The sequence below is a fragment of the Lepidothrix coronata genome, unplaced genomic scaffold, assembly GCF_001604755.1.
Source record: "Lepidothrix coronata isolate B3197 unplaced genomic scaffold, Lepidothrix_coronata-1.0 Scaffold6, whole genome shotgun sequence".
In the NCBI taxonomy this organism is placed as follows: Eukaryota; Metazoa; Chordata; class Aves; order Passeriformes; family Pipridae; genus Lepidothrix; species Lepidothrix coronata.
Genome location: NW_016690186.1, coordinates 1,685,922 through 1,712,365, shown reverse-complemented (window position 1 = coordinate 1,712,365; position 26,444 = coordinate 1,685,922). Strand labels below are relative to the sequence as shown.

The following is a 26,444-nucleotide window of genomic DNA, read 5'->3' as shown; positions in this document are numbered from 1 at the left end:
CGGGGAAAAAAAAAAAAATTCAAAAGCAAGCAAGCTTTTGTTGGCTTAGCTAAAAACTATACAGGGAAAGATGCTAGTTCTTCAGCTCTAAATTACTGCTTATTATATCTGCCCAGAGCAGATAGCTAACTGGAAGATTGTCTCAAAGCCATGAGTTACTTGTTAGGTTTCAAATGTCCTAGGAAAGGATATCATATCACAAAGCTATATTTGCTTGTAACATCTTGAGTGTTATTCAGCCTTATGTAGGACAGAAGTCATCTGTACTCTGAGTTGCAGCCAACTAAAATACTATTTATGCTACTTGCTTAATTAGCTAAAATTTACACTAGTGTCCTGATGTAAAGACTTTAACAGGGGATGTAGATCATAAAAGTAGGATAACATTGGACTCTGACTGAATTTATTCAAATCACCTTGGACATTCTTGTATTGCAAAAGTTGGTTCAGAGTGTTACGAAGAAAGCAAAGGAGATAGAGAATGTAAACTTAATTCCTGTTAAAGATAGAAAACTAAACTTGGCAGATATTAATTCAGATATTATAGCCAGATTCTTTGAGTAATATTGATTGAATACAATCAGGTTATAGTAGTGTTGTCACAGTGATAGCTGGTGTTTATTGTTATTGATTATATGTGTGACTCCTTCTTTGTAAGGTTAATTTTCTTTGTAAGATTGTCATAACTTCGAACTTTTTAAATCCATATGAGTTCTGCATGCTTAATTTTTTTATTTGTGTCTCTAGCTGTTTAAATACAAAGTTTATGAAAACAACATGAAATGAATGCCGTTAGGCTAAAACTTTTCTGGTGACATTTAAATGATATTTCCATTTTCTTTTAAAGATGTGCAGATACAAATCTATATTTCCCTAGGAAATAACTCTATTTAATTTTAAACTGTGTAGGCACTGTGCTAATCTGAAGACCTAGGAAAGTCATGCTGCAATGGGAACATAGAAAAAGACATAAAAGTTTAAGTCTCTCAAAGTAATTCTGTTTTGTATCACTCTAGCTGCAATATAAACCATGTTGCTATTTAAAAGACTTCAACACAGTTTATTCTGGCTCTAACCTCACACGTTGCCAATTCAACAGTGGATTGTTAAGGAAAAATGAGAAGAGAAAACACAAAGTTATACCTTCTGTGGGTGACAAAAACATTATTAACATGACCCAGCCCGTTGCAGCCTGGCAAAGGACAGTGTGGCAGCTCCTGTTTGTTCAGTTTCCAGGATAGTGAAGACCCATTGACGGGACTCTCCTTCTGTCTCTTGGCAGCCAAAGGACAACCAGAAGCAGTGCGATGAGAAGTGTATTTACCTGATATGTGACCTTGGCCATCACAGCCTATCACTGGACATCTACAGAAACACAGCAAAAGAATCCCTGTTTTCGCTGGAGAGAGCAGACGAAGACAGTATCAAGAAAGTCTGAGAAAATAATTCCAGCTGCCTTTGGTACTTTGCATTAATGGATTTAAGACTTGGTCCCTGGTGGCACACTGTACCTGAGCATCCAATTCCTGACAAAACGAGTTAGGGAGGTTCAGTTGATCTTAAGATAGGGCAATTTAAAATACAGTTGTAGAGACTAAGAAAATAAAACATTCATTTAGATAGTTTTTTACTAGAAAAAAAATCAAAATTCTATTACAGGCAATAAATCACACTTCTTCAACTGTATGGAAGGTTAACATTCTCTCCTCTCTATCTAGGTTTCTGGTATGAAGCAGAGGGTGGGTTCTGTACCTGGAAAACTTTTATGCAAACCCATGCAAATATTTGCAAAGAAAGGATATGGATTTTTTTGTGCTGCTCTGTCAGCATTATGCAGTTTCTCATATTAAGCAAGTATTAAGGACAACATTGCAAGCAACTTAGTCTTCACATTTATATTCTGGTAGTTATCATTTACAGATTTTAATGGAATGTGCATTCAAGCTGGGGATGTAGTGAATCTCTGTTGAATTTCCACTTTAAGTGAAATTCTAATTTATACATAAAGACATGAGACTTACGTATATTTAAGTCGTCTGGGACATATTTTGAAAGTATCACTCTGATATAATTAGCTGACATGTTTCACCTCAGGCAGTAATAATTTTCCTTCATTTTGCCAATTTTTTTCAACTGGGTGGTACTTTCATATTTAAAATATTCTTTAAAATAATTGGACCAATGCAAACAGATATAGCAATTCTTCCTCACTGTTCAGTCTCCTCAGTGATGGACTCCACCTGCTTCACTAGAAGCAGAAACACTTGGTTTCGTTCCAGCTCTAGGCACTATTCTCACGTGGTTCAGATTAACTGGGATATCTCCCTATCATCCCTCAAGTCCTGAACTTTTATGGGCTATTTACCCCCCTCCACTGGTGGTGGATCATTGTTTCCGTACTCACTTAAGTTCAGGATCTTCTTTTTCTTCCTTGGTAGGAGTCACTTTGATACCTCCTTTCCTGGCACGAGGACAACCAGATAAGCTGAAAGAAGCACACAGAATAAAAGCCACCTGCTGCTAGCCGAGAACCCTGAGCACTGCATCCCCATGTGATGGGATGGGTTTTACCTTCTGTGGGATGCATAGTTCCCTGTTACGTGGCCAGAACCATCACAGCCAGGTGTTGGGCACCTATGGAACAATACAGGAAGCTTACAAAATATGACCTCGAAGATTATTTTTTTTTAAAATGAGCAGATTCTTTTTTGGGGGGGCTTTCTTTTTTTTAGCCTTTTTTTTTTTAATAACAGCTTTAGTAAGGAATGTGAAATATATTGCATATAATGTGTAAATTTAAATAGTTTATAACACTGTTTGCATCAAACATTTTTCCTTGTACAGAATCAAAGTTACAAAAAGAAAAAAATGCAGCCTGATATTGATAGATTTATAAATTTACTGCTATGTGTTTGTTTGTTTGCTATTTTTATGATGTTTTCAGGTACAGATATAAATAAGCACTTTGCCACTATTTACGGAAAGGAAAATGGAAGCAGAGAAGCAGTTTTACTTTTGAGCATCAGGAGATGATAGCCAGAATTTGAATTTAATAATTTGTATGTTCTAGCACTGTAAGCATACCATGGGACATCTCTAGCACATGATTCAATTGAGTTTTCAGCTGGGCAATTGGATTATGCTTATACCTCATAGTTCAGGGGTTTCTGTGTGTGTGTGTGACAAACAAGTCTTTCCAAGTATGAATGTTTAATACTGAAACATCCACACAATAAAAAGAAGCAAACCTGCCCGTTACTGTGTTTTTACCAGTGGTCTGGCAAGGTCTTGCTTGCTGTTCATACATAAAGAACGTGCTCCAAAAGCCAACTGGAGTCAGTAGGTCTTAACACTAACTTTTGGAGCAGGACCTTACTGGTAACACTTTCTATCTCAGAAGTTCAGAGATTTTTTTTGTTTGTTTTTTTTTTTTTTTTTCATTTAGGCTACTGTATGTTTGTGAGGTGGTTTGATTTGGGTTTTTTTCAGAGAAGAGAAACACACCTCAGCATACAAAGCAGCACCAAAAATATTTAGCTTTATAAGATATGTCAGCCTTTTCTATGCTTCTGTATTATACAGCACAAAGTTCTTATACTAAGCACCCCTAAGGGCCTTTGAAATACTCTGATTTTTACAGAGTATCAGAGTTACAGAAAGAGTTGTGCCAAATAATATTGTACTGAACCATTAAGGAAACTTTCATTTTTCAATATGCTCTTAAGGGCCTCAGTTGTTACTGAATCTTTCCTGACTTAAAGTGGTGAGTGATTTCATCTAGTCATTGGTAGGCTGCCATGGAAAACACCTACAAACAGAATTGTAATAGCACATCTGAGTATGCAGGTGCATCTCTTCACAGATTATTTAAAACTAGTTTTCTGCGAACAATTAATTTGTCAAAAATCTGATTTCTTTTGGACATGAACAAATTTATGCATTGATTCAAGCAGAATTCAGCAAATAATTTCAAATGAAGAAAGGGGTGACTTTTTTTTTAAAGATAATGTCAAAACATTTCATGATGACATTTTGTGAACAAAATATTTTGGCAGAATGACATGCCTCACACTGACAGCAAAGGTAAGGGTGTGGGTTGCAGAGTACCAGATTTGCTCAACTGTATAGCACTGAATGTTGACCTATCTGAGTGTGGGACAAGGACTGGGCACAATGTCAGTGGAGCAGGCAGCAAGGGCAGATGTCTGGAGAGTGTGAATGCTCACAAGTAAATCCAGAACACCTGCCAAATACCATGGATATTAATTTTGGCTACTTGTTTTATCAGATGATCACAGATAGAAGAGCTGTTTGCATACACTGGAGGTGGACTTTAATTCAGTAAAAGCTCTTTGTGTGAGACATTCAGATTTGAGAGTCTGAGAGTTGTGGACTTAAAAAAAGACACTGAACTAAATTTTAAATCACCCCATCTGTATTTACCACTTCTGGCAGCAGACAGATTTCACAACCAGATTGGAATACAAGCTATTCTTGAGGTCATTAAAGATTTGAGTCTGAGATATTACAAATACTGATGGAAGTATAAAGTGATATTTCAGGTGGACTACCGACAAATCAGTAAAAAGCTTCATTAGCAAGACTCTTAAGCTTGACCACTGGGTTGGGTTTTCCAAATATTGGTTATATCTTTGTATCAATTGTGAAATTCCACAGCACAAGATACATCAACAACATATTGCCTTACAGTCAGTAATACTCTTGATCTTCATCAGCTTTTAACTGGCTGATGAGTTTGAACTGGTGCCCCAGCTTAGGGAGTTGTACTCTGTTATAGATTCCTGTGCAAAGCCAAGAAAATCAGATTTATGTTGAAGGGCCAGAGGCCTCAGGAGGTCAAAATAAAAGATGTCAACTCTCAAGTGGGTGTAGGTTACAAATTCTTTTACAATTCTTCCAAATTTGTTCTTCAAAAATAAGTCTCTCAGTGATTTCATATTCATATTGCAAATAGGTGTTGAGTGCCTGCTATTTTGTCCCCTTCTCCCAGAGGTCTGTTTTATCTTTAGGAAGATGAACTACAACTAAATGTAAAATTTAAATACTGTGCTGCAGACCTAGGAACATGTCTGGTTCTTTCGATCCCTCAAAAGCTCACAGGGTATGAACTGTAGTTAAGGCAAACCCATTGAGATCAGCTGAGAAAACCATTAACTGAAATACATCATGCTGCCTATGGAATATGTATCAGTATCAATGTTTTCTGTTCTAGAAGAACTGCTAGAATGTCTCCTAAAAATTGACATTTAACCACTGTAAAAACTTGTCTAAGGATAGGACTGACCACCTATTTCTCAACGTTTCTGAACTGTAAGTAAATATCTCTCTAAAGTACACATTTAAGATTCTTTAAGGCTTGATTAGCCTTTGGTGAAATAGGATGTCAGCCACGATTATTCCTTATAGCTTTAAAATCTGAGTCATCATCAAGTTCAGTATGTTTTAAATTGACCACCTCAGATTGCTCTAAGCAGCAAGAATCCTCAGATAAAATTTTCTTGAATCTGACTCAAAGGCCCACTTTCTGAGCAGATCTTCCTTATTTCCAAACTGTGGATCACATGCAAGCCTTGTATCTTTGCTGGCATAGAGATTCATAATTAAAGCCAAAATCATATCTTGATTCTGGCAAATTAAACATGAATAACATTTGGAAAAAAATACACAGCTTTTTCATATTCATGCTTAACTACATGAGGGTACTTTCCTGGCCTGATTCTATGAGCATTTATGCCCTCTGCTCACATAGCAATACTGAAATTAACTATTGATATCACTATAGTATTCTATACAGTGCAAGCATGACTGCAGGTTTTGGCATAAGATTTCTTTTAGCCAAAAGCAGAGTTTTGTTCAAAATTTCACCTGAACTATGTTTCCAAGAAGCTAAAATAAGGTGGTACATTTGTGGAAAATAATTTTATTTAGCACTTTTTTCCTTTTGCGAATTGTCTGTGAACAGATTTTGATTTTTGCTCTTTTTCTAGTTAATTGAAATTAAATGCTAAGTGCGTTATGCAACATATTTCTGTCTGTGAAATGTCCATGAACTTTGACTTTGTCTTTCACAACTCACTTATTATACATGGCGTACAGTGTGCAGTTTGTCATTTAAGTCATATGCTGTTGCTCCTCTTTCCTTATGGCATGACCAAAACTCTAGAAGCTTTAGTGGAAAAATAACCATATTGGTATGCAAATTTACTTATTCACACATGAATGGAGGGGGGGTGGTGGTGCATGAGGAGCAACTATTCAAAATATTTGTGTGAGTGTCTCTGTATGGCAGAAAGCCAACAAAAGCAGGGACAAATATATATGACTCAGCAAATTACTTCAAATTTGTCAGCATTTTCACAAGTCAGTTCCTTGCTTCTTGTTCTGCTCTTAGGAAACAAACTGAACCTCAATTTTATACCTTTTGAATCAGTCATGTCAAAAAATGAAGCATTGTGTCAATCTGCCAGTTTACCTACTGGCTTTGGGAACTGCTTTGGAGAGTTTTCTGTATAAATGGCCTTTCTTTGCCAGTTTGCTGCATCTCCTGTACATCCAATTCCATAGATACCATCAGTTCAGCATTACATTTATAATTCAAGTTGTCAGACTAAGGAATAAGACCACTAACATTCGATCTGGGGAAGATAAACACTGAGTCAAATCTAAATGTAGTTACTCCTGCTATTAACACCATTAAAAAGCATAATAGTGCCATGATCAGATTTATGTTATATCTGGACTAGGGATGAACCTAAAGGACAGAAAGGACAGTCATGGGATTCTCCCTTTTTTTCATGCATTCATGAGTTTTTCCAAGCCATCTATTATGGGGTCCAATTTACAAGTTGCAGAGGGAAAGCTATGAAAGAACTCTAATTACCCTTTCCTTTTCCCCACATCCTTATTGACGAAGCCAATTCATAACTAGATGACTGGTTGCCAGTGCCTCTCTTGACTACAGATTTTTGAAATATTCATATGTCCCTATACATCTGTCTATATAGCAGAGCCTGCACAGTCCTTTTGTAAGTGACATTTCATGGTGAGAATTATGCCAGCACAAAATCATATGACTTGATGTCTGCTTCAGTGACATTAAACTCATAGTATAGGGTAGTGAATAATAAAAAAATTATTTGCAGTAATTCTAGTCTCATTTATAGATTTATTCTAAATAGATTTATTTCTAACTAAATAATTCCAATTTATTCTATCTGGATCAGGCTGAGTTGTTTGCCAGATCACTCTTACATGTTAGATATCTTCTATTTCTCTCTGATTCAGAAGTACTGGGAGAGCTGCATCTCTCCTAGTGTTTACAATTTTTCCCCCCAGGTCCTGGTTAATTCATGAAAATGAAGGGGTACAAGAATGAAGAACAACAAATGGAGAAAAGTAAACTTTATTTCACTCAAAAGCTTTCAAACCAATTCACTTCACATTTCAGACAAATATTTGACATTGTTCTCAGAGCATTTCAAATAACATAGGGAACATATTGATTGAAGGTAAAAAACAATAACATTTGTGCAATTTTCAATACTTACTTGAGCTCCTGAGAATTAGCAGCCATAAGGGATTTTAATGTCTTGTCAGCTAATGGGCACCCAGAAACACTGAAAAGAAAATTCTATGTGTAATATTTTACTAAACCAAAACATTTATTTTTTCCTAAAACATCAACCTCCAGACAATCTATGACTTATAATGTGTAAAAAGATACTCTCTAATATATGCTCCTGGCAAAAGAGGAGCACCCAATATAAGACTGTGGTTCTTAAATAACTGGAAAAAATTATCTAGTTAGGGACAAAGGTTTTTAGCTCCTGTAAAACTTAGCATGAGGAGGCAATGGTACACAGAGTCCATCTTTTATGTTTCGTACATGAAGGACAGGTAGAGGATCTGGTCCACGTGGTTGGTAAAGACAGAAAATGCTTCCATGCTGCTCCCAAAGGAAAAGAGGGAAATTATTGTTGCAACCCCTAGGTTGACAGTAGGCTATTTATTCTGAGGAAAATATTTAACATCCTCAGGTTATAATAGCAGATCTATGAATTTCAAAGCCATTCATAGAGAGAGATGCATAAACCTCATTTATAATCACATGCAACAGCATCTGTGTAGAGACTGCTTGTACACTTAGGGAAATGCAAACTTTACTAAAGGACTTATCTGCAAGTCTCAGCTAAGAAATGCAGCTACACTAATAAGCATATGCTGCTTAACTCTGCATCAGTGGTTTGAGTCCAAATGTTCACAAATATAACAAAATCAGGAAGAACAGCCACATTTCTGTATGGATTATTTTCTGCAAATTACTTTTGAATACTTATCTATGGTTAGTATAAAAACGTTCAAAGATACATTAGCTAAAAGCAGCTCTATTTCCTGTTCTAGGCTTCCTGTTGTTTCTTACCTGCGGTGTGAGGCGTAGTTTCCTGTTACATGACCGCTGCCATCACATCCTGGAGTTGGACAGCTATGCAAAGAAGAAGCAATGAGAAATTAGAGTATGTATAATACACCACATAGCTCACCATACACAGCAGTGAATTATGTAATGATCCTTAGGGCAATCACGTTCGTCATTACACATTTCAACACTATCATGACACTGCAAAAAAATAGCAAAACTTCACTTCTATTTTTAAATATTACTTGAAGCACAGATTAAAAGAATTTTTCCTATTTCCACAATGCAAACAAGTCAAAACCTTATTTTTTATCAATGCAGTGTTAAACCATCATGCTTTGGATAGATATTTTGGCTACAGTGTGGGTTATTAAAAAGACAAGTTCATTATTGTTAAGAAATTTTGACAGCAATTCATAACGTTAGTGCTGAAGTTTCTGATCTGACCTCCTGTATAACACAGGCCAGAGGACAGTAATATTCAAAATAATTCCTTGACTTCTGACTAAAATAAGGGACCCTCTTTAGAAACACATCCAATATTTATTTGCTGATACGAGTGAGAAATTTGGTGTTACGGTTGCTTGCAGAATGGAAAGCACCTCAAGCTGACACAGGTGAAGTTCAGAATGAGCACATAAGTTTTTCAAGATGTTTCAGAGCTGAACTGAGAAGTGATACAAAGGTGGTTGTTGTGGTTTAGGAATGGTACTCCCCAATTCAGTACTCCCATTGAGACTCTCCAAACCATGTGCTGCTCACTTGATACACCAACCCAACCCCTTTCCCCTCCCCTTACAGTGAGCTGGAGAGGAGAACTGGAGGCACAAAAGGTACACAGGTTGAGATAAGAACAATTTACTGAAAACAGCAATGAGATAAGAAAATTAACAGTAACGGCAACAATACTAATAACAAAATGTACAAGATAGGCCAACAAGTCACACATGGTTGCTCAGAACTGGCATTATTCCCCCATTCCCTGAACCACACTCTACCAGAAGGAATCCTTTCTCCTCAGGAGTGTCTTCCTTTCCCCTGCCCCTGGCAATGATGTGAGGTGGTATAGAATAACCTCCAGATCCTAACCATACCTTCTCCTGGCTACTGCCAAAATTAACCCTGTCCTGGCCGGAACCAGGACAGTGATGTACATTTAGCAGAACAGATGCCAAGAGTTGGAGGTATGCTTGACCTGGAGAAGATGTTAGAGCTTCTGTTTTTCCTCAGCCCTTCTTCAGTCATAACACTGAATTCATTTATCAAATTGGAATACAGTTCTCTGCAAAAGGGCAAAGATATCAAGAAATGCAACTTGTACATGGAGGGTGAGGTGAATTAATTATACCTTTGCACAGTACTTTAAAACATCCTAACACTAATGCTTATAAAGAATGGTTTTATTTCACTGGGCATATGGATAAAAAGGGCAAGCAGGTGCTGTACAAAAAATGTTAGCTAGTGCTCCATGCTAATGAACAAGGGGTGCCTGAGAAGCTCACCTGGCTATTTTCTCTGAGTGGCAGAATGTTAGGAGGTTTTTCAAATCTGTAAAAAAGCCTTAGGAAGACATCATCCTCATTTTCACAGCCCATTTCAACCTGAGCAATGCAGTTATGGGCAACAGAATTAACATGTAAAAATAGAAAGCAATGCTAGAAGGAGGTATCAAACAATAGTTCACTGCAACTGAGCTAACCATGTTAGAAAATTTTTCTCTGCAAGTGCTTATGTCATTTTAAAAACTTCCTCATGATGGAGCCAGCTGTACTGAATTGTTCTGTACAATTTCTGAGCTCAATGGGGTCATAGAAACACAGTCTGATCCCTATATTACCTATGGATTCTTCTGATAAATTAAAATTGCTTCTTGTTTAATTTTCTGCACAACTACATTTTCAATACCTATTTCTACTCACTGTTTGAAAATAATATAGTAAAACCACTGTAAGCCGATCAATGCCCTAGTATGTTATTATTGAGGAGAGTAGAAAAGTATTTTACAGACATCTCAAAACTGGTCAATATCACAAAGGAATAAATATTCCAAAAGAAAAGCCATTAGTCTCCAGCAAATAAACTCTCAGTGATTTTTGTATGCATTTGTTTTAGAAGAAGAGGCAAAACAAACCTGACCTGTAGCAATTTAGGTCATGAACTACAACTGCAGATATAATGTGGTGAGTAGACAACATGCAGACTGCATGACATGAGGTGAAAGAATCACTCTTCACAGCAGCTTGCCCCAGGGAAATGTAAATTCTAGAGACATAGTCAGATCTAACTGTTTCAGTGCCACTGAGTCTGGAGAGCAGGACACAAGTTGCTGGAATGTGACTTGTTTATTTACGGGTGAGCCTGCAGTGATATGTTATAGACTATCATTACTAAGTGATGCAGATCTCACTTTTCTGAAGAGACCTATTCTAGTTTGGGACAAAACGTACTAAAAATGGTTGTTGAGTCCTAGTTGACTAGTACAGTGAAAACTCTGCATTGATATCAAAATGATGTTGACATGAACCCAAAGGGATTTTCTGAAGAGCCTAGATGAGATTTTTAAAAGTGGCCAGTGTTAGGGTCAATTTTATGAACAATTTAGCTTGGAACAATTTTAGTGAACAATTTAAACTGAAACAAGGTGTTGCATGCAGAAAGATTTGATAGAATTTATTTTCAGTTTTAGATAGGAAAATTTTGGTAATTAAGACAGAACAAATGCATCTCAGTACTTGAGAAAAGAGAGTATTAACCTATTCTCCTGGAGTGCAAATTTGGACATCCACTGGATTTTCGGCAGGACAGAATAACTAACTCTTCTTTGAAGGTAACAGATGAAGGACATAAACACAGATTTCCTACATGTTAGAAAAAAACTTGGGACAGTTTCTATCTTGTATTTTGTCTTTTTATGAACTCTACATGTTTCCTGTCTGACGAATCCTGACCACTTCGACACAAGCTCTCACCAACGGATCTGTAGTGATAATTGCTCAATTAAAGTTTATTTAATTATGTCAGCATAAACAGAGTCAATCTGTATCATGCTATGAAACTGTGTATTTTGTAGAAGGAGCCCACTTGTTACCTATCTATCTGAAGAATTAGTGGCACTCAGTATAATGTCAGTCATGAATCTGTCCAGACCTCCAGGCGTACCCTGGCTTGCCTCAGCTCCAAATCTCACGTCTATCCAGTTGCACACCTGAAATGTGGAACTAAGTACCTGCAGGGAACTGTGCAAGTCTCCCTGCTCAGCTCCTACAAATCTGCTCCAAACCAGAAGTCAGAACAACCGTGTAGTCAGTCTTTACCAAGGCAAAGAAAAATGTGGCACTTTTTGTGACTCACGTGATGAGTTCCTTTTTGAGATCTCTTGAATGGAGCTTGGGTTTAGGACTTGGTATGGAGACGTCTCCTGGATACTTCTTTTCCTCCATATTTTCTGGAGAGTTCACTGGATCTTTCTGAAATATTAGATGAGAATGTGACAAAAGGTTTCTCTCTTCAAGTTGTCCCATGCATTCAAGAAATAATTTGCCATGGCAAGAAGAAAATCTCTTGTAAAACTTAAAAAAAAATTAAAGAGAAATTAAAAAGAAATGATGGAGAGAAATTAAGAAAGCTTAGTACGTCATAGTTTCAGGTTCTAATAGGTTGACTTCTAAAAATGTTATGAAAGGATTTCTGAAGGCAAATGCTGGTTTAAGCTGTACATAGGGAAAATTGAGTTTCAATTTATAAAATGGTGATAAAGGCTAAATAGAAGTACATAGAGAAAATAAAACTGGTTGTTGAATATATAGAGGCAAACAAGACTTTGGCAAGTATGTTCTTGTTTTTCTGTGTAAGAACATCACTGAGTTTTGTATACAGTTGATATGAGGACCGTTGTACTGTGAATTATAAAACTGCAACCATAAATTTTAAAGAAATTACTGTTTTACGTAAGCATATGTAAATGCAAAGCTTTTTAGATCCATAGAACGGAATGGCTTGTTATCTTATTCAGAGAGCAGATTCTTGTTAAAATAAAAATCATGAGAACAAAACCACTTTGAAGTTTTCTTAGTAGGAGGCTGCTAAGGGTAGTTCTTGATTTCTACTAGTTGTATATCAAAATTATCACTGCTGCTGGGCTGTTTGGTGAATGGTATGAACCATGAGCGTTCACTCCCTTGGGAAGGCATTTTGGGAATTTGGAGTCCTGAAAGGAAATTACATTTTTATTTTCTGAAAAATCTCTTTGATCACTTCAAAATAGCTTGGTTGATACTGTTTTGAGACTTAATGTCTTCAATTATCATTATTCTTATGAAAGATAAGTATTTCCTTTCTGGAGGGATGCTGTGTGGCTATTTTATCATTCAAGAGTTCTCTAAATCCTATAGCATCAATTATCAAACCTCTATTAATCCCTTCTGGGACTTCATGCTGGTTTTGTGATTCCATTCCAATACCCAGATAGGTATTGCCCAGAGATTACCATCTGTGGGAGCAGAAACTGCTGCCTGTGGTTGAAAGAAGAAGGTCCCAGCTCCTGCTAAACTCATGGGGCTGATGCTCTGGGCTTGTGCAGCTGACAAATGTGCCAGGACAGAGGGACAGGGATGTCTGCAGAGCTGTTAACACAGAGTGGAGGGCTGAATATAATCTGGACTGAAAATGGAGATACTGCCTAATGGGACTTGTAAGCTCTGCAGGGGTGTTTCTTCTGATAAAGCTTCCATATGGTCCTCAATTCTGGCAGCTCATCTTTGCCTGTTTGGAGGCTGGATCCTCAATATGACTTCCTTCTGCTTTCTGCTATTGGCTACCTACAGTCTACTGAAACTCACACTATCCATACATATAGAAACAATGCCATATTATTGCTACATCGATTAATACTGATTTTTGCAACCACATTTGTGGGGTTAGTTTGTTTGGGAATAATCTAATCTGCTACAAATATAGAAAGTAAAAATAGATATGTTCAGCTTTTCTAAACACTCTTTCACAGTAATTATCTAGTAATTATTTTAGATAAATAGAAAACCCCTCATATGTCTCAGGCTTTTAGAATTTTATTTCTAAAGGAAAACTTCATATAAGGAGCATTAGAGAAAAAAACTATGAAAGGTCTTGACAAAATGTTAGTACAGAAATAATAAATGGTTGAAAGTCCTCTAAACATGGAAACTAAAATGCTAAAATACAAAACTGGAAAAATGGATGTCAGCTTTGTTCAAGATTCAAGAAACGTCAAAGACACTTTTCCAAAGTTGAGTTAAATCTTGGTTCCAGTGATGTACGGTGGTGGTTTTGCCCCTGCAAGCCACAGAATGTGGATTTGAACTCCTGACTACTGCTGTCCACAAGTTCTGACCTACCTTTCTTACAAACAGCTAATTGCAAGCAGGGATCATCACCAGTATAAGTTACTGTAAAATCAAAAGCTCCCCAAAGAAAAAACAAAATGGTAACCCTCTGTTGCCAACTGGAAGGGATCAGATATCAAAATAACTCCAAAAAACACAGGTAAAATGGTTTCCTCTTAATTTAATGGAGGTTGAAGAAGGCCACCTTATCGTTTTCCTGTCTAACAACTAACTGACAGGCTATATCTGTATCACTGAACTGAGGACCAATGCTGTGTTTCTAAAAATTCAACGCATGCCTTGGCTGGATCCTAACTGCGTATCAAAACTGGGGCCCACAACAGCCTCTTCCGCTACTCAGATGTAGAACTGAGAGAAGTCTGGAGTAGGTGGTGATGGAAAGACCCCTCTGACACTCCACTGCGACCCTGAGCTGTGTGATGGACCTCAGAAGGCACCTGCAGCACACCAGAGTAGCCACAACTGTTTGGGCTGCAGGATATATTAATATTTTCATATATGTAACTTGTGTTCTTTATCTCACACGAAAGATATCTCTTGATCTTTTGCTGGTGATGGACCAGGAACTTGCGTTTGTTTGAGTTTTTCATCGTGTCACTGTTTGATACCCGTTGCACAGACTAGACTAGTGGAGAATTATGTATATCAAGGCTTGACAAAATGCTACAGTATTGCAGTTCACAGCTTCATTTAATGATGTTTCACTGAGTCATTTAACAAAAATAAGATTTCACAATGAAAACTAACATGAGTACTACAGCCACGAGTATAAGTGACACTAGAGGGTTTAGAATTGAAGTATTTTCATTTTCTATACTGATTTCTTTTTCAAATCTTAATAGTAAATTTCCTGAATTGAGTTATTAAGATTTGTAATTTTTTTAAATGCATAGCTATACGCACATACATACATACATACATAAGCATCAATAGTTTTACGGTAACTCCTCTTTTGAAAAATAAAAAATCTAATAAGGAACAAAGTGTGAATACAGTTTTTTTCCTAGTTAACAACCCCTAGTATATTTCCCGGAATGAAAGAGGTATATAGACATTTAAACAGGTGAATTCTTCAGCACAGTCTTAGCATCTTGGGGACCACTTGATATAACTCAACAGCATGAAATCTTCAGATGTGTAGAAGTTGCAAAAGTAGCACAGTGCAAAGGAAATGTAGGCAAAAAATGCCAAAATTCTGCCTTTCTAGGACGTTACATCATTAAATGTGGCCCAAAAGGGGTTGCATCTCTGAAACACAGAAGATCAGAAATAAAGATCAAATATTTCTTGATCCTCTGCACTTAAGACTGAGAGTAGAGCATCATGTCTTGGCTTATGTGCTTCTCCAGCTACTTAGCTTAGATAATCCTTTGGGAAAACACCTTTAGCATCTTCCACTTTCTGGTGTATTAGGTGATGGTTGTCACAGCTAGTCAAGTCCAACTGTATATATAATTTTTTTTTCCCATTTGAATGGATTTATATTTAAATGCTATCAAAAATCTAACAAATTCTAGACTAAAGAAAAATCAGAACCCATTAGTCCAAACACCACTATTTCCTGCAAAGAGCATGTGTATATCCGTGCATGCACACCAAAGAAAGCAAGCAATGATACTCCATTAATGTACAGATGGAAGTTTATATTGATTTCTGCAAAGACCAGAACATAATGGTAACATGAATAACAGATAATAGCATCTGGCACTTTTAACATTTTTAAGCCCTGAAATCTTTGGAGAACTGACAGTTGAACTAACTGACAGCTCTAGTTATTTCTCGGCGCTTTCCTTTTGGAGAGATTTTGAGCTTTTTCCAAATTCAGATTTTTTTTTTTAAGGGGGCATCTGGACAGGCTATTTTGCTGTGAAGGAGAGAGACAATATTTTCTGGAAATTACCACCAAAATTAAGCAACTGTTGTGCATATGAACCAGATAACAATGAATTAGAAATAGATATCATCAGTCATTTTCTTTGCATGAGGATAACTGCCAGTCTTGATTTTGAAAACAGAGCCTCTGGCCCTGACATCACTGGACATATCAAGGCTCCCTGGGATGGTAAAAGCTCACAGCAGAGATCTGGGGCCAGATCTTCAATTAGGGACAAACTATACAGTGTCAAAGCACTGAGTGCAAGGGGCAGCAGAGCCTGAGTGCATCAGGCCATTATGTCCTATCATGTTGTTTAGTTGCCTCCAGCTCCCTGTGCTGGGCAGGAAAACAGCCAGACACCCATCACAGCCTTCCAAAAGCCAAGCATGGGTGGGGAGCATGTGGGAGCCAAGGTGCTCCTGCCTTGGCTCTTCTGCTGAGCTGTGGTGGTAGCAAGGAGAAAGAGTCATGACAGGCCCCCTGCCAAGTCTGTGACACCTATTGATCCCCTGCAGCAAGGCAGTCAGTCCTTTCAAAGCTTGCTCCTTTACCAGCACGAATGGGGAAGAGCCTGAGTCCCCAGCCTCCTACCTCATGACAAACCCATTCCAAAACCCTGATATAGGGATTGTGCTCTCATTGGTGAGCTAAGAACCATCATTAGCCCCAAAGAAGAGACTGCAAAGGGCTCTTCAAGACAACCTAGCCTTCAAGAAGTGTAAGCTTTCTTAGCAGTCACATTGTAACAGACTACCCAGTGCTGATTGACTTTTTTCTTCACACAACTGAATTATCTTCTAATTTCGGGTGGTTTTGGAATTAAGGCCTGGATCCCCTAATCTCAGCCCTAAATACTAAAAGCTAGTGTCAGTTTTGATATTTCAACAAAAGGTAATTTCATAATAAATATAATGTTCAAATGCTATTCTTTTGTATATAAAACCAAATGGGGAGTAAAGTATTTGAGGCTGTATAAAACCTCCTAACTGGACATCTTTTAGTCTGTTTCAGAAAGCTATAACATAGGCTTGTCCATGTTAATTACCAGGATTTTATCTTATTAGGTTTTTAAAGATCTGGTGGTCCCTTCCTGATTCAACAAAAATGCAAGCAGTCCATATTCTGACAGTCAAGCTCAAGAGAAATTAATAAATCCAAACTTGCTAGCAGGATAGAGGAATACGAAGGAAAGACTGAAGTAGACTATGCTGCTTTGTTGTCAACACAGGCTAAACAGATATGTAAGAGCAAAACAGAAACAAAACCAAAATCAAGACAGTTATCGAATTGGAAGTGGCACTCTAGAAGATTAGTCATAGAAGTTTCAAGTTGGAGATCTAAAGCTTACTAGAAGAGATTTCTTGAAGTATGTTAAATGTAAATAAAAAGTTTTCCACTGAAAGAATATTGCAGGCAAGGTTCTAAGCACATGTTTTAAATGCTTAGATTATGAGTCATCTAGAATTATGAAGAGTTGGTGTGGAAAAACTGCTTTTTGTTTCAGCATGAAAGAACTGCCTTGGTTTGATTTTGTTTATTGGGGTTATTTTTGGTTTGTTTTTCTTTTTTACCCAGTAATCCCTAGTCCATTTGGGTGTATGTGCTACAAGACTGAGCCATTGGAAACAAAATTTAAAAAGCAATCTCTAATGATGGATACTTTTGATTCCCTTATCTTAGAGACTTATAGACATTAACAAGCAGGCTCTGAGAGAAAGATTTTTCAAAGTGAGTAATGATTTTTTGTGCCATATCCAAGACACAACTAAACCAGCTCAGTGTTCACAAGCCTCTACCTGTGGAAATTGATTCCCTTTAAATGCACTAGATGGTCCCTAAGACCATCATATGGTCCCTCATTCAAGGGAAAAAGTCATTCAGAAACTAAAAAAATACCTCTTTTTCTTCTTCTTTCCTGCCATGGGTCTTGCTGTAGTTGATTGGTGTATCCCAGCCTTCCTGTTCACAAAGAGCCTGGTAGAAGGCTGCATTTACCAGGATGCTGCTTGCTTTGAAAGGAGAAGAGGAAGGAGTGGGAAGTGCTGTGCTGGAAGAAGTGAGAGGCATAACTTTGTCTTGGCTGCGGTTCTTTTTCATGCTCAAATCCAGAGTGCCATTTTCATCCACTTCTATCTCAGCTCCCTGACATGCAACAGGAAATAGAGACATGTTTAGATATGGACATGGTAAGGCTGTAAAATAACCATGTGGTGCTTTTAAAGGATAAATATAAATGCACGCTTTTATTTAAATTTATCTGAATCTAAACCCAGCTTTTCGATTTATGTCAGTTAATGTCCAACTCTTAGGCAGACTTAAGGGTAGCTTCAGTAATGGTGTCCTGCATCTCAGCTTAAACACAGTAAGTAGAATTTAAATAAGATGCCTTAAACCATAACCTATACACCCTAAATCTAGTTTTATTTAAAAAAAGTTTAGCTTTAAATCTTCTTGATCTTTTCACTCTTACAGAGAACTATGACCCCAATTCACAGTTAAAAGCATTAATGCATTGTTTAGGTCATCAACAGCATTACTATTATACATCCTCCCTTCCCCCACACCCTGGAAACATTACAACATCTGCATCATGGGGGGAAAAGGAGGGGGGAAGAAATATGTCTAAAAGTAACACAATAGGAGAAATTTTCACTAGGGTTTTCTACACTACTTTAGATAACAAATTGCCTTAATCATAATTTGACTAGGCCACTAAGGCACAGGTATGTACTGAGACCACTTGAGTGAGAGGTACAGGAGGATCTTGAGGAGGTTCTCCCTGATGGAGACTATCTGCATGAGGTAACAAAGCCTTTGTTACCTGGAAAGTACAGCAAAGAGCAGCCTCTAATTGTGGAGGTGTGTGCAGTTTGGGGAGAGACACAACTTCTCTTTCCAGTCTGTCAGAAGCTCTTATATCAGCTTTCAGAGTAGCTTCTGCTCACAAGGGGCAAGTGATGCTTGGCTGTACAAGAACAAGAAAAGGAAACCTCACTATCCTGCCTCACCCTGCCTGATCCCAGAAAAAGATGACAATCTCCTCTTGGAATGATAAAAAGCTGCTGAAAGTGCATCTTACTAATGGAAGGAACAAAAAATTTCCCTTCATGCTCAATATGTTATGCTGTATATTGACAGACTTTTTTTATATAGGGATGAATACAAGACTAGTCCTTGCTGTTGCCAACAATTACTGAAGTTAAGTAGGGGAAGAGATAAAAGGTGGCTTCTAGAGGAGTACTCAGTAGTCTAGTTCAGTGTGTTGCCCTGAATAAGGTGGAAAACATTTAAAGACCATGGAGATAAATAGCAGTGTCCTACATCTACACATAGAATGCTTTAATTAACACTGCTCTTTGCCTTCCTGTTATTCCCATCACTACTATTTTTCATTTGTATCACCACAAAGCTCAGATAGCACTTGGGAATTTGGGGCTAGATATGGTAGGTGCAGTATAACTGTAGGAGACAGTTATATAAACAAGATTTCCTACCTTAAGAAATTTAAAAGTAAACTAATAGTGTAAGTGAATCACCTAGAAGTTGTGTTGTAAACAGAAAAGAGACAGGTATGTCCAGGGGGTAAGTTTTTCCATCTTTCTTAGACCTCTTCCTCAGGAAGACACTGGCAGAAAGAGTCTCTTTCTCTTTCTTCCCAATAAATATTGCTGGGGTTTAATGATTAGTTAACCATTTAGTGGTTAAAGATAGGACAGTGAAACTTATCCTTGCTCAAGGATCTTAAAAACAGTTGCGGTGAAACAGGGAATTCTCCCCCTGTGCTGAAAGTGTGACATGGCCACTGTAGTTGGACTACGGGTGTAAGCTTTCTTCATGCAGCCCTATCTTTTATCACTACCAGTGAAGACTCATTAAAAGATAAATCTTTTTAATCAGAAGGAAAATTCTGGTAGAAGATAACAGTTTAGGGCCAAACAACTTCTCCTCACTCAGACAGCCTGACTCCATTTTGTATCCAGGAGCCCAACACAGATGCCCACCTAGACCGAAGCGCTACCAAGCCATCTGCTTGCCCCTGGTTCAGAAACTCAGGACCTCTTATGTTTGCTTCTCCTGCATAACGAAGTTCCCATTTTCAATCACACAGCTTAAAAAGAGAGATGTTTTATTATATTTATGGGAAGTAAATACACTTCTAATATGTTCATACTAAGACGCTTTGGTTATATCTTTCTACCCCTTTTTAGTAAATAGTTTAATCTCCTGTGATAGTTTTAAGCCCTGAATTTGACAGTGCAGCTTATCCTGGATAATAACTTACTAACCACAACATCTTATGCCATCTGTATAATATCAAATACATTTTTATACCAGCATTAATAAACCTTAGTTACAAAAATCCAAGATATTAACTATATCAGTGCCAAGCGCACACTCCAGGATCTGACAATATAGCTCTGCCATGATAACCCTAGTGTTTTTTGGCTTCATAGCTGACATGTAACTATAGCAATGAAACAGAGCTACAGTAATCAAGTTTAATGACCAATGTAAAGTAAAATGCTAAATATTGTAGTTGCTGACATTTTTCATAATAAAAAAACTTGGGTTAAGTCTGCACAACCAACATTCACATAAAATTCCAGACCTCTGTGACAGATGGCTTAGGAAAGGAAGCCATGTGACTGGGCTGTGGTAGTTTTATAGTGCAAAACCAATAAATAGTGCAGATTCTCTGTCACTGACAAAATATCAACTACTCGGAAGGCAACAGCAACAACAAAAAAGGACAAAACCCAATCAAGGTCCCTTCCTCAATGCAACTTATCACAGAACAATATCAGAAAATCATTGTCTCTGAGAAAAAGATACCATTAGCCTCCACAAGGAGCTCTGGCTGATAAGCAGAACATTTCCTAACATGGATATTTAAAGCTTTCTCAACACTTGCCCGAAATTCATGTAGAAGTTGGGTTGTCCAACATGTACCTAATTCTAATCAGAGAAAGCTGGGTTGTGTGTTTGTGAAGTAGCGTGCAGATGGGGTTTAAGTGAGCTCACAGATGCACACAACAATTAAATAAAGTCATGGGAAAAATATCCCCCTTTGCCCATTGCAGGATGGATCACACGTTTACAGCATGGCTTTTTATTCAGAATGATATAAAAGAGCTATTGCTTTGCTGCCTTCATAGCAAACTCCAAATGGCAGAACAAAAAGAAGGAAGTCAGAGTTACTGCTCCAGTTTGTATTCCTACTCTCGTCCTACCCTCCTCTCAGTATGTCTCCTTTGCTTTTACCACATTTATTTTTATATTAATTTTAAAATGGAACTAAAAAGGCAAAAATGACAAATGGAAAAAATGCTAGAGCAGCTATGACATACTGACAGAAAATGGCACTCGCTATGCTTAGCTCAGGCTTGTAAAGGCTGTGTTCTCAGTGGAGGCAAGATCTTATTACTGTTGACTCTTGTGCATGTGTGAACAGGCCTATATTTATCCATTTATCATGACATATTTAAAATATAGCTACCAAAACAATGTAAACTGTTCTGACTCTTCCTTAAAAATATGAGCAAAACAAAGATGCAAGTGTGTCTTATTATTTCCTAATTAATATTAGTTTGCAACTGTGTAAATCTTTGGACCCTAATTTTGTTCTTATTTACGTTTACATTTACACTGGCGTAAGCCAGGAAAATATCCACTGAAGCAATGAAGAAAAATCAGTGAGTGTAAGACGATACACAGTCTCTATCCACTACAAGTGCTTTGTACTTTAAAGTCAATCTTTCTCAGCCTCCTTTATTTCATGAAATAAATATTACAGAATATTTTCTAGTACTTCATTAAGTCTTGTCCTTAGGAATGTACTACAACAGCTAGGACAATAAAAGATTGTGGGTTTTTGTGCTAAATTTCTCCTGAATTTTTCCATATGCTTTTGGTCCATCTGATCACTCACAACATTTAATATTCTCCAGTGTGTCTCCAGTAATGATTACGAGTTAAGCTTTATCTCATAGCTGGATCAGAAAGAGTAAATTATTGTGTCTGCATGGATCTTATTTCAAACCTGTGACATTAGGGAGATTGTATCATGAATTTAAGAGATTGTATGTATTCTTTGGTTGGCATCAGCCATATAATTTAATACTAAGTAAGTCCAAAGAAACAACACGATCAATGATTTTGCATTCCCCCCAGCAGTTCAGTCTGGTTTGGAAAGCTCAAAAAAGCTCTTAAGTTCTGGTATTGGGAGTAACTTTGAGACTTGTATCTTACCATGTGTATACTGTGAATATAGTGAATAGTGAATAGTATATAGTGAATACTATTCTTAATGCAAGTCCACCCAAAAGAGTACAATCTTTTCTATTCCCAGCCAACAAAAACATGTCCACCTGGTCCTCAGCTCTTCACACTTTAATTTAAGCAATTTAGTCCTTCTGCAGCAAATTAAAACACTAATTTGAGTCAAAACAAGAAAACTTGTAACAGCCCAGCAACATCTGAGACAGGAATGGAGTCTCAATTTCAGCCCAAAGCAGTTCACAAATTAAAAAAAGCTAGCCAAGAAGGTACTCAGAGAGCAATATGCACACCACTGTTACAGGATGGTACCTTGAATGATTTTTCATCCTGTATTTAGGCTTTAAGGTATTTGGAGTAAAGTACTGCCTGACAAACATGCTGAGTACTAACTACATTTTTTAAATAATTGATAGAATTATCACCATCATCAATATCCAAGAGTTGAGAGATGACATAATTTTGTTCAGAACAGACTTTGAACTTTAAACGTTTTTAGCAAGTGTCATTTTTTTGTTTTCTTTCAAGGCATAGTGTGCATATGCCATTTTGTCTAAACAGGTGGGAAAAACACCAAAACAGTCAACAAAATATTTGGCAAGCAGTAGTGATGAGGATACAGATAAGCTGTACTGCTTGCAGCTACCTCTGTGAGATGTGTGTGGTAAGGGTTGTAAACAGGGGAGATCCCTGGGAGTTATGATGATGTAGACTCTTGCACATGCTAGAAGCTGCAGGCTAAGCTTTCTAGGGGAGCCCTTCTGTTGACTTCAAAGGGACCTGAAGGAAACTACATAAACTACAAATCAAATGCAACCAGGAGACTGGCTTGGGGTACTGACTGCATGAGAATTGACTGATCGGGATTATAGTCAGGGGAACAGTTTGCTGCATCCCCAGGTGGAGGTTGAATGGCTCAGACAATGTAACATTAACGTGGTATTCATTATTTTTGAAAAAAATATCATCAAGGTATCTGGTGGTCTTAGTATTTTTTATGCAACTGATAGATAATTAATGAAGCTTTAGGATTCATTTTGCTGCTCATTTCAGAATAAATTTATGCTTTAAATTGCTTCAATTTTAAACCATAATTTTTAAGCTTGGGATATTTGTCAGATCCCCTTGTACATTAGGTCTCTTTGGAAGTTTTGCTTACCAGTGATACTGTTAATATATAATCTGACTTCTCTATCCTTGCTATCCTTTGCTTTTGCTTTTGTTGTCTTAGAGTTTCCTTTTGGAACCGATATGTAGAGAAGGAGAGATACATATTTGAAAATCCATTAAATTATTGAAATTTGGAAGTGTGTTGTAAAAAACATTTATTTATCATTTCAGTGTTAGCTATTTACACAGGACAGTGGTGAACATTCAGCATAAACCATCCAACTCTTTCTGAGAGAGACAACACTATGGAGGTCAAGAAATAAAACTGAAGAGACAGAAAGAAAAAAAAATTACTTTGGAAACACACCTGTGCTAAAAAGTGTTTTGGTGTTTTCCCCACTTGTTTAAGCAAGACAACATACGCACACCTTGAGCAAATACAAGAAAATGCCACTTGCTTGAAACGTTTGAAGTTTAATTTCTGCTTTTAAAAAATAGAAGCACAATATTTTTACATCTCTGACAATTGTGCAACTTGCAAAGGATTTCCAGCAAGCCTAAGAAGTCCTCTGCAGTCTCACATGTCCTTGGTCTAACACCACTCAGCCTCCCATCTGCGAAGTATTATGGCTTGGATTGCTGGGAGGCTGACTGATGCTCAAAGAACAACAAATACCTTTACAAGTCAGGAGCTTTGATCTGCTAAAGTATGGACGATGCTAATTAGGTTTTCTTAGACAAAGGAACAAAAGAATGTGGCAAGGGGCAGAGCTGAGAGGTCTAATACTGTGGGGCTCTGAACACAGCCACTCCACACAGGTATTTTCAAACCTGGCGAATGTGTGTGCTGTGGAGTAGAAGAAAGAAATAATTAACTCTGTAGTAATGTGCTGCATTATTTGTGTTCAAACACAAATAAAGTCTTTAAAGAGATTTTTTTTAAATATAAAAATTTGTAAGGTATTCTAGCAAATAAACATTTATATTTTTGGCCAATTCAGAAACACTGATAAATAGTTAGTAGTCTCTTTACAAGAGGCCTTATTTTATTGCTTCATATTTTAAAATTAGAAAGCATCTTCACTGAAGAGAGCCTGGCAACCTAATCCCACAATTTTTTTTGTTTGAATCCTATATGATCAACGTAATAAATATCCAAAACCAAATAAAAATAGGTTTTGTGTGGTTTTGGACACTAAATCTGTTTGGGGCTTACTTGTCTGTGTTTTGGCCAGAAGCTAATTCTGATTCTTCTGTCAGATGTTTTGTAGCAATATGCCCTCCAGAAAGTCTGGCAAAAGTGGAGGCAGGCAGATAGCAAGGTATGCAGGTGATTTTCTTTTAGGCTGGATTCCTGGCTGTGAAAAATGAGTAAGCTATGTGCCCCAAGTGTCCCTCCATATCGTTACTGTTATGTTCACTTCCATTCAATCCTTCCCCGTGATTTGGCAACTGTAAAGCAGGTACATAGGAGAAAATCTTTGGGTTATGCCTGGTCCCTTTACTGCTCGTCTCTGGCAACAAAGGTCTATTGCTGAGGTCAGCCAAAGGCTGCTGCAGCAATTTAATCCAACCATTGGCATCAGTTTCCATTTCCCCACTAGAAGAAGTCTCTATTGAAGACTGGTGGAAGGAGTGTTTTACAGCAGATATCAGGGTTGGATCTGTCATAGTGAAATGTTCTGTGAGCAGTCTTTGGGGCAGATAATGTCTGAGTTACAGGAAATGCATGTGGACATATTCCAAAGAGTCTACCCTGTGGCATCTCTCAACATTGAGATTTCAAGGTCCAAAACTTCACAAGTAGAAATCAAAAGCAGCAAAGTAGGGGATACCACCTTGCAAAGGCACAAGACTCAGAATACCTAACAAGGTGTTATGCAGGTGGTAAAATTAACAGTTCCACTCAAAAAATAACAACTAACCTCTTAGCAATGGTGAATGAACACTCAACCTAATTGTAGATCAACAGCTCTGGAAGACACCTCTAGCCAGACTGAACCTGGTGCTAAAACAAATAAGGTAGAGTGACACTGACTTGTAGAGAAACAAGTCATCTCTCTTTTAGAGCACACATCAGTACTGAGAGCCCACAGCAGAAGCGAATCTGCTACGCTGTATTTTGACAAATGTACCTCTTTTTACTTCCAAATGATTTCTCCTCAAGATCTTGTGATGACACCCTCTCATCTACATAGAGCTTTCAAAAGTTTCTTCGCAATGGAACATGTGTGACTTTAATACAAATAATAAACAACAGTGCTCCCACACCACTGTCATCAGAAGAAAATCTTGTCTATTTTCATCAGCATTATAATATTAGGTAATGGCACAGAAAATAAGGCTCATAGTTCACACAGTACCACTTGTATATCATAAAGATCTGTGAGGAAACGCAGAGCAGAAATCAAAACACGAAAGCCACACAAACATCTACAAAATTAGGCAGCTTTCCATTATGACAGACTTGCCCAAATTATCTATCTCCAAGCGCAGTGGGCCTGATTCTCCACCCTTGCCAGCAGAAAGGGGAATTTTACCAAAGTCAGTTGTTATTCCCCCCTCTCTGCCTTGCCAAACTGTTAGGAGCTCCAAACACAACAGACTCCATAGGTGTAGTGCTGTTCCATTGCTAGCAAAATATCACTCTGATTAATCATATGATTTTTATATTTTTTTTTAAATCAGTCTCCAAAATGATCACTAATGGCAGGTTTCAGAGGGAGAAAAATTTCATCTTAAAACATATCTAATGCATTATCCACCACAGATTGTTGCTGGATTTCAAATAACCTTTTTCTTTTTTCCTCCCAGAAAACTCCCCCCTTGTAATTAGGGCTCAATTATGAAAAGAATTAACAACATAATTCCTGCTATTTATTTAGTTTTATCAGAACTGGTCACTGCATTACTGATTTATTCTCTGTCTCTCTTCAAAAGAGCATGCAAACAGAAGCCTCCTTTTGGGGGATTTAATGCAGTCACTAACATGAAAGACAGTTTATTCACACAGTTCAGTAGCTAGCACACCCTCCAGGTTCTTGGACTACCCTACCTTGGCAGACAGACTCTGTGGTTTGTTGGAGAGGATCTCTGCTGCTTCCCTGCAGCGGGTGGAAAGGTTCAGGATAGCAGCAGCTGCTGCTATGTGGGTGTCTTCACTACATTGACCGTAGCTATAAGAGTTGGCATGGCAAGGGCTCTGTGTGTGGGCGCTAGCACTAGGCAGTCGATTAGAAAATTTCACTGGATTTGAAAAATGCTTTGCTGTTGAAGAGAGATTTGATTAGCAATTGCATGTATGAAATTTTTCCCATTAAATAGTTTTGTTTCTCAGACTACAATTTCATACATAAAAATATTC

At 37.5% G+C, this 26,444-nt stretch overlaps 1 protein-coding gene across 6 annotated transcripts in view; it reads right to left on the bottom strand.

The window, feature by feature from the left end:
* ST18 (ST18, C2H2C-type zinc finger) overlaps positions 1 to 26,444 on the bottom strand; it is a 185,056-nt gene that overhangs the window by 8,485 nt on the left and 150,127 nt on the right. For all 6 annotated transcript variants that reach the window (XM_017832549.1, XM_017832557.1, XM_017832594.1 and 3 more), the window contains 8 exons: positions 26,136 to 26,347; positions 17,591 to 17,836; positions 11,789 to 11,904; positions 8,441 to 8,503; positions 7,569 to 7,637; positions 2,572 to 2,634; positions 2,405 to 2,485; positions 1,144 to 1,365 (listed from right to left, as the gene is read on the bottom strand). In XM_017832549.1, coding sequence (XP_017688038.1) covers positions 1,144 to 1,365; positions 2,405 to 2,485; positions 2,572 to 2,634; positions 7,569 to 7,637; positions 8,441 to 8,503; positions 11,789 to 11,904; positions 17,591 to 17,836; positions 26,136 to 26,347 — 1,072 coding nt within the window. The remainder of the gene's footprint in view (positions 1 to 1,143; positions 1,366 to 2,404; positions 2,486 to 2,571; positions 2,635 to 7,568; positions 7,638 to 8,440; positions 8,504 to 11,788; positions 11,905 to 17,590; positions 17,837 to 26,135; positions 26,348 to 26,444) is intronic.